We start from the raw sequence: 9086 nt of genomic DNA, 5'->3' as shown, positions 1-9086 counted from the left end.
AATTGCAGGATTGAAGGGTAGGTCTACTTTTAGTTCCTTGAGTGTTCTCCAAACTTCTTTCCAAAAAGATCATATTAGCTTGCATTCTCACCAGCAGTGTAGAAGTGTTCCCTTCTCTCTGCATCCACACAAACATCTATAGTTTTGGGATTTTGTGATGTGGGCTAATCTTACTGGAGTTAGATGATATCTCAAAGTGGTTTTGATTTGCGTTTCTCTGATGATTAAGGATAATGAGCATTTTTTCATGTGTTTATAGGCCATGCACCTGTCTTCATCAGAGAAGTTTCTATTCAAGTCTCTTGCCCACATAGAAGTGGGGTTATTTGTTTGAGTTCTCTTCATTACAGTTTTTAAGACAAAGGAACCACATTCAGTCTTGCCAACTAGATGTAGTCCATTCTATTTCAATTATATGATTGTATGATTCAATTATATGATTTTATAAAAAATTATTAAAAAATAGTGTCTTTATACCTCTCAATGTTAACATTCTTTGTAGGATCACCATTTGCATCTTATTTCCAGTCTATATTGTGTAGTTATTTTATCAGGTGTTTGTCAGGTTTCACATGAAGTCTCTATTCATGGGTTTCCCTATAGAGATAGAAGAATTAAAAGAAAAAATACAGCTCATAAGTCTGTTCTCCTGTTAGCATGGCTAATTCTGTAAATGATATTGATTTATAAAGTATTGGTTTATCATCTAAATATATACTTAGTTCATCAAAATGTAATTTCTATTGCTCTCATATATTCTCATCATAGATTCTGGGCTTCAACCATGAAATAATATATTCATTCTCAGAGATTTCTTTTGTAATAGAAATAAGGTTTAAATGCTGCAAGTATGAAGAAATCAGAAATGATCAGAAATAGCTGCATTTTAGCAAGATACATATAATTTCCCCTGAAGTTAAAAATGTTTAGCAAGATGCACATAATTTCCCCTGAAGTTAAAAATGTTTAAAAAATATGAATGAAGTAGTTTGTTCCCAAAGAGTAGGGCTATGATAACAAACCACTTTAGGTATTTTTTTTTTTAATTCAGTCTTTGATATTCTTATCTTCTTATTACATCCAATGACTTGGCTTCTAGTGCTCACATTCTGGGCAAATATCCTATGATAATGACAGCTGTGCTTCATCTTTATGCTTCTATACTTTTCATCCCAGCATTATAGAATTTAGAAATTAACTTTGACATAATTTGATAAAAATTAATATGATTCTTTTTCTTTGCTCTACAGCTTTGATACCTAGCTGTTGTAAGCCTTCATATATTAGTTTTGAAAATTAAGAAGTGGGGGAGGCAGGATGGAAATGGAGTGAGGACAGGCTCACTTCCTTTGTAAACCCTGGAGTGATATTTATTAGGCTTTATGGATTCTAAACCAGAGAGCTCAATGGTGACTCCCCCAGCTTTAAATTCACCTGTAAGAATCATAAATACACTGTTTGATAATATATGCAATTGGCACTGAATGAAGAGTTACTAAGTGAAAATGGGCTTTGTTTAGATAATTTTGCATATTATACCTAATGGTAGATTGTCTAATAATCGAGTTGGCACATTTTATATGGTTTCTCCATAATGTTTATTTATTAATATTAGATAGCAATGTACGATTACACCTCCTTTCACGACATGGAGGCTATGTTGACCAGTTTGATGAAAATATTTCAGATGGTATATAAAAACAGGACACTGTACCCCATGACAGTATTAATGTACATAGCTATGATTTAATTAAAAAAAGAAATTAAAATATTTCCAGATAAGTTGATCTATCTTCAAATCCATCCTCTTCTCCAAAAAAACCTTTGCTATCAGCTTAGTGCATATCTTCCAGACTTTTATTTGCTATGTGTACGTATATGGATATCCTTGTTTTATTGCACTTTGCCTTATTGTGCTTCACAGATACTGCATATTTACAGAGAAGGTTTGTGGTGGCCTTGTGTTGGTAAAAGTCTTTAAGGACCATTTTTCTGGTAGTATGCGCTCACTGTGTATCTTTTTCTCACACTTTGGTAATTCTAATATTTAAAACTTTTTTATTGTATCTGTTATGATAATTTGTGATCACTAATCTGTGATGTTAGAATTGTAATTGTTTTGGAGAGCCATGAACCATGCTCACATAACTTAATAAATGTGTGTGTTCTGACTACACCAATTTGTTATTCCTCCATGTTCTCTCATATCTCTCCTTTCAATGATCCTCCCTATTCTCTGAGACAGCCAAATATTGAAATTAGGACAATTAGTAACCTTAAAATGCCCTCTAAGTGTTCATTTGAAAGAAAGAATCATGTATCTCTCACTTTAAATGAAAAGCTAGAAATGATTAAGCTCAGTGAGGAAGGCATGTTGAAAGCTGAGATACGCTGAAAGCTAAGACTCTTGTGTCAAAGAGCATGTCAAGTTGTAAGAGGAAAGGAAATGTTCCTAAAGGAAATTACAAATGCTACTCCAGTGAACACACAAATAAGAAAGCCAAACAGTCTGATTGCTGATATGAAGAGAGTTTTTTAGTGGTCTGGAGAGAAGATCAGAGTAGCCACATCATTCCCTTAAGCCAATCCTAATCCAGAGTGAGGCCCTAACTCTCTTAATTTTGTGAAGGCTGAGAGAGGTGAGGAGGCAGCAGAAGGAAAGTCTCAAGGTAGTAGAGGTTGGATAATGAAGTTGGAAGAAAAAAGCCATTTCTGTAACATAAAAGTGTAAGGTAAATTAAATTAGCAAGTGTTGATGAGAGAGCTACAGCAGATTATCCAGAAGCTCTAGCTAAGATAATTGATGAAAGTGGCCACACATATTTTCAATGTAGGTGAAACAGTTTGCTATTGGAAGAAGAGGCCACCTAGGACTTTCATAGCTAGAGAGGAGAAGTCCTTACCTGCTTTCAAAGCTTCAAAAGACAAGCTCACTCTCTCATTAGGGGATAATACAGCTGACAACTTACAAGTAGAAGCCAGTGCTCATTCACCATTCCAAAAATCCTAGGGTCCTGAAAAATTTTGCTAAACTGGCTCTGCTTTTGCTCCTTGAACAACAAAGTCAGGTTGGCAACACATTTGTGTACAGCCTGATTTAATGAATATTTAAAGCTACCATTGAGTCCTACTTCTCAGAGAAAAAGATTCCTTTAAAATATTACTACTCATTAACAGTGCACCAAGTCACCAAGAGCTCTGATGAAAATGTATGAGTAGATTAATATTGTTTTCATGTGGCTAATACAACATTAATTTTTAAGCCTCTAAATTAAGGAGTAATATAGACTTTTAAGTCTTCCTATTTAAGAAGTACATCTTGCAAGGCTATACATAGCTGCCATAGGTAGTGATTCCTCTGAGAAAAATAAATTGAAACCCTTCTAAAAGGATTCATCTTTCGGGATACCAAAAGAACATTTGTGAACATTTGTTCCATACCACCCTTTTGTCTTACCAACTTTCATAGGAGTGTGACAGAAGTTGATTCTAGTGCTCCTGGGTGACTTTGAGGGTTCTAGTCTTGAGTGCTCTTCATGCAGCAAATCACTGTGGGAAGTAGAAAGAGAACTAGAATTAGAAGTGGAGCCTGAAGATGTGACTGAATTACTACAATTGCATGATCAAACTTGAATGGATGAGGAGTTGCCTATGAATGAGTAAAAAAAGTGGTTTCTTGAGATGGACTCTATTGCTAGTGAAGATGCTAGGTATGTTATTAAAATGATGACCAAAGATTTAGAATAGTAGATACACTTAGTTGAGATTGACTCCAACTTTGAAAGAACTTAAACTGTAGGAAAAATGCTATCAAACAGCATGACAAAGAAGTCTTTCCTGAAAGGAAGAGTCAGTTGTTGCAGAAACTTCATTGTCTTATTTTAAGAAATTTCCAAAGCCACCCAAACCTTCAACAATGACCACCCTTATCAGTCAGCAGCCACCAACATCAAGGCAAGACCTTCACCAACTCGCTAAAGGCTCAGGTGATTGTTAGCATGTTTTAGCAATTAAGTATTTTTACATTAAGGTATATACGAGTTCTGACAATTAACTTCACAAACTCCTCCTAGAAAAAGTGCTACATACATACCTTATGAGCTAATATCACTATGGTCATCTTTGAAGTACTCCCCTTGCAAGCTGGGCACTGACACCAGCACCTAGTTCACCCTTCAATGCACTTTTTCTAGGACAATTTAATGAACTTAATTGTTAGTCCTTGTTTGACAACAGATCTCATTGCTATTTTAGAAAAAGAGTCCCCAAATCACCTTTTTTCTTCTTCCTTACCCTATCACTGAGACTCTATATATCAGATTCCTATATATCACTTTAAACTTAATTCAGTGTAAGTTAAACTGTACATTAATCCTCGGCACCAAGTATAAAATGAAAGGATTTGTGCCAGTTAAAAGATCTTCTAGAACCATTATGATGGGGGTGGAAATATTTTAGGGACCTTGGGTCTCTTTTGTGTCCTGAAGCCCCACATATTATTTTCTTCCTTATTCTGTGAGATCATGAAGCCTAGTTTGCCAAAGAATTATTTTAAAATAACAAAGTGCATATTTCAAATAGACTTTACATTTTATTATGGAGCCACTTTTCAGAGTTTCAGTTCATAATCTGAAGTTATGCACTGTTTTCCTTAACCAGGAGCAAGGCAGTGAAGTGTTAGGAAGATGGTTCGACATTTCCAAATGAAAAGGAGGCAGGTCATTTTATCTGAGAATGAATAAAAGCACATGCTACTACTGCTACGGTTACACGCCTGTGGTGGCTGTAATACAGCTACAAGAGCTGCTAGTCCTGAAACTATCAGGAGATATTGCAGGATGGAAGAAGAGACCAACAAGCTACAGCATGACCACAGCTTAAGGAAGAATGTCCAGGTTCCCTACCCCCAGGCCTTTGCGTCCTCTGGGGTCATTTTGGATTAAAGAAATTTTGCCCATTAACTACATATACCTTTGTGGTTTTCTCATTCATCATTCTGATAGTGCTTTCTACCTTGAAGAATACATATGTACTTAATTAAATACCAGGCATGATGCTAGCCTTTTTGTAGACATCATATTTAATAAACCTGTCAAGTTTAATAAGGCAAAGATTAGGATACCCATTTTGGGTGAAGCCACTGAAGTTCAAGGCTGTGCAACTCAAAGTCGTTGTTTCATAATTCATACTGAGATGGTTAACTCCAACGTCTGTCCTTTCCACAGTGCCCGATAGCTTCTCTTCATGTCCCTGATTCAGTCAATAGTGCACAGATTACTTTGCAGGAAGCCTTACATAATATCCTAGATCCTACCTCTTAGTGTCTGTCTATTTGGAAAGTTTAAAATTTAGCTATAAAGTATTCATCATTAATTAAACTATGCAAATGTAGTTTGCTGTTTTGGAAGGTCTATCAAAAAACCCATTCTTTTCACTAAAAGCAACTTGCTAGTTAAAATAATGACCAATAGCAAGAAGCCACTCAAATAATCAAAGCTGTACACTGACTAACCTCATTTCTGTATTCCCAAATTCTTAAATTAATGAAATCCTTGAGTTCTTCTGCACAAAGAATTAGTATGTGTTTAATGATGCTCTACAAGAGTTTTAGAGAGGGAATTAGGGTTTTCTTTTTCTGACTGTCTGGTTATCTGAGACCTCTTTTTACGCAAAACACTCTTGTGATTTGGCTTTTCAGAATCTTTTTGTCATTGCAAAATTGTCCTGACTTCAAATTATTTTCGTTTTAAGTTAGGTATTTGTACTGGTTGGAAGTTCTGTACACATTTTATGTTGCATTTAATGGAACACAGGGCCCTTACATCATCGACCTGTTTGTGTGTTTATATTCTTAATATATGTATTTGCTCTGTATTGATACTTTAACATATCAAAGCAAAATTTATTGCTATAAGATTAATTTTTTTTTGTCATTATTTCTTGCCTCAATGTTAAGCGTTTTTTTTGGGGGGGGTGGGGAAATAGTGTGATTTTGAATATAACAAAATATCTTAAGGTTATTAGATGTATTTATACATAGCAAACTAAATATCAGAAATTTTAAAAATGCAACTTATTTTGAGTTTTATGTGAACAGTAACACTAAATGTGTTCAAATTTGTACATACAAATTTGTACAAAGGTGAGATGCCTTTGTTATTTTATGTGATTTGTATTATTCCCCTAGTAGAACCATGTTAGCGAGTTTTGGGGATTATATTTTAGCGTGGAGGGAGATATGGAGTATAACCACAAGCCCTTGTACATGTGCTTGTTTTATCCACCAGTCCATCCTGCATGTCTTTGTGAAATGGTTTGGAGATAGCATTTAATTTGCACTTGTGGCTATTTCAGAAATGCAGGTGAGATATTCTGTTTCTTTGAATTTCTTGGACTGAAAGGATAATTCAGGATAGTGTTCTCAGCTGCTCAGACTGTACAGTGATTCGAAGTGTAGAGCATAAAATCTCATCAAGCCACTGGCAATATAATTAAGTCTATCTTAGTCTCCTTTAAAGGCAGCCTTTTTGCATGTTTCCATTGTCTGCCTACCTGAATACTAGCCTATTTCATCTGTCTATTTAACTTCCCCCAAAGAATCCTGTCTATTCGTTGAAGTTTTATGATAACATAATTCTTCCATATCTAAAAGTGTAAGTTAAGAATGACATTTTAATTCTTTTTTTTTTTTTAGAGCATCAGAGCATCAGGCCTTATTCTGCTAGAAACGATCCTTTTTGGGTCTCTGCTCCTGTACTTTCCGGTAAGTAGTTATTTTATTTTGTTTGATAGTATTTCTTTTACACACACACACCCACACACACGAGCCCACATGCTATAAAGCCATTATTTATATATACACACATGACCAAGGGCTTTGTAGGTATTTAAATCCTGGCTCTTGCCATTTAGGTGACCTGAGGCAAGTTACTTAACATTTCTAAATGTTGGTTTTCTCTCATAAAGTGGAGGTAATTATATTTTTTCTTCCTAAGTTTGTGAGGAAGGTTAAATGTATGAGACAATATGTAAAAGGCATAATTGATATGTATGCTTAATATATACAAAGAAGCATTAATTTCCTTATTCCTCTTTTTCTACCTGAATCAGAAGCATGTTAGCACCAGTTAACTGAGACTGGAGAATTTGAAATGGTTACATAGAAAAATAAATATGAGGAAAGAAGTGTATGTGTGGTTCTAGTGGGTTAGTCATAGTAGACTCTTTCTATGACACTAGTTGCAGGTCTGAAGCCAGAGGATAAGTACTAATTTTACTAATTCAGTTTAACCAACTTGTGCTCAGCAGTTATTGCTTGCCACACACCATGGTCATTTCTAGGAATAAGCTACAAGCAAGACAAACTTGATCTCTCCGCTTAAGAAGCTTAGGATTTAGAGGAAGAGATGAGTTAAATAAATCATGATAATACAGAGTGACAATTGCTAAGAGTAAGGGCAGGATACTCTAGAGGCACTTAGGAGAGATGCCTAATCAAGTCCAGGGAGTAAAATAGCCCTTGACAAAGATCTGAAAGAGAAGTTGGTGCAAAAGAAGGAAAGGTAGGGCTGCCAGGACACCGGATGCTTTCTGGCTTCTGTCTTATCTTACTTTACTTACTGCTCCAGCCTACCTGCCTTTGTTAATTCTTAATCTTCTCTCCCACCTCTTAATACTCGAATGCCTCAGGACTGAGTAGTTTTTCTTAATCTACACTCTCACTTGGTGGTCTCATGTAGCCTCAAAGTTTTAAATACTATTTATGCAGTAATTACCATATTTATATTTCCAGCTCAGACCTTTCCCTCTGAACTCATGACTCATTTTCAACTGCTTCCTTGACGGCCTCATTAGAACATCCAAGAGAATTCCCCATCATGGGCCCAAGTGAGATACTGACCTCTTCTGCTGATGGCAGCACTGTTCTACTGTTAGTCATTCCAAAAACCAGAAGTCATTCTTTCTTTCACATCCTCTCTTTCATATCCATCAGAAAACCTTTAAAAAATGCAGTGAGAATCCACCTGGTCTGCACTGTGGTCACTGCTACCACCCTGCTCTAAACCACAGTCCCTCTTCTGAATTATGGGCAGTCTCTTATTGGCCTCTCTTCTTCCATGCTTGCCTCCTACAGGGTATCTATTTTCAAAATATCAGCCAGTTTTAACATTAGAGTTAGACTATGTCACTCTTCTTGAAACTCTCAAAATATTCCACATTTTACTTACATTAAAGTGCTTACAACAGCCTCTAAGGCTCAACATAATTAATACCATGCTCCCTGCATTACCTCATTTTCTAACCCTCTTCCCTCACTCAATGTTTGGATTAAGTGTTCTTGATCTATTCAGGTCTTGAATTGCATTTTCTATTTCTCTTTAAATCAGAAATATATTTAGATATGATCAGTGCTGTGGTCTGAATGTGTCCTCCAAAATTTATATCTTAGAAACTTAATCCCTAATGCAACAATGTTAGGAGGTAGAGCTTTTGAGAAGTATTTAGGTTATGAAGGCTCCGCCCTTGCATATGGATTAACATATGGATTAATGAAATTGTACATGAAAGGGCTTGATGGAGGAAGTTTGGTCTTTTTTGCCCTTCTTCCTTCCACTATGTGAGGATGTAGCTAGAAGACCCTCACCAGATACCAGATGCTGATACCTTGATCAGACTTTCTAGTCTCCAGCACTGTGAGAAATAAATTTCTGTTCTTTATAAATTATGCAGTCTTGATTTTTTAAATAGCATTACAAATGGACTAAGATAATCAGTTTTTACTTTTCCATAAAATCATTGATATTACTTACGTTTTCTAATTTACTGGCATAGAGTTATGTATATTAATTGGTAATAGAATCAATACAATAGAATAAAGATTGAGTTTATCATATCTGGTATTCTTCCTGAATAAGTGATATGTCATGCATTGTAACATTTGATCTTTCCCCCAGGACTACCAGGCAGATATATAACCAAAGTCATAAATTCACTTAAGGAGGAGATGAACAACCTGAAATGACCTCAGTAATCTTAACAATAATCTTAATAATATGACTGCCTATTTTTTCTTCCATTATCTTTTT

The 9086-nt window shown here is 35.5% G+C and overlaps 1 protein-coding gene across 1 annotated transcript in view; it reads left to right on the top strand.

The window, feature by feature from the left end:
- The window catches only part of GPR158 (G protein-coupled receptor 158), a 317486-nt gene that overhangs the window by 193332 nt on the left and 115068 nt on the right, over nt 1-9086 (top strand). Inside the window, exon 5 of the mRNA XM_003786747.2 lies at nt 6695-6763. Within this exon, the coding sequence (XP_003786795.1) occupies nt 6695-6763 (69 nt within the window). The remainder of the gene's footprint in view (nt 1-6694; nt 6764-9086) is intronic.

This window comes from Otolemur garnettii, unplaced genomic scaffold, assembly GCF_000181295.1.
Source record: "Otolemur garnettii isolate 467f Iridium unplaced genomic scaffold, OtoGar3 scaffold00019, whole genome shotgun sequence".
Taxonomy (NCBI): Eukaryota; Metazoa; Chordata; class Mammalia; order Primates; family Galagidae; genus Otolemur; species Otolemur garnettii.
Note: the sequence above shows the minus strand (reverse complement) of the source record. Positions and strands in the feature narration are given on the sequence as shown.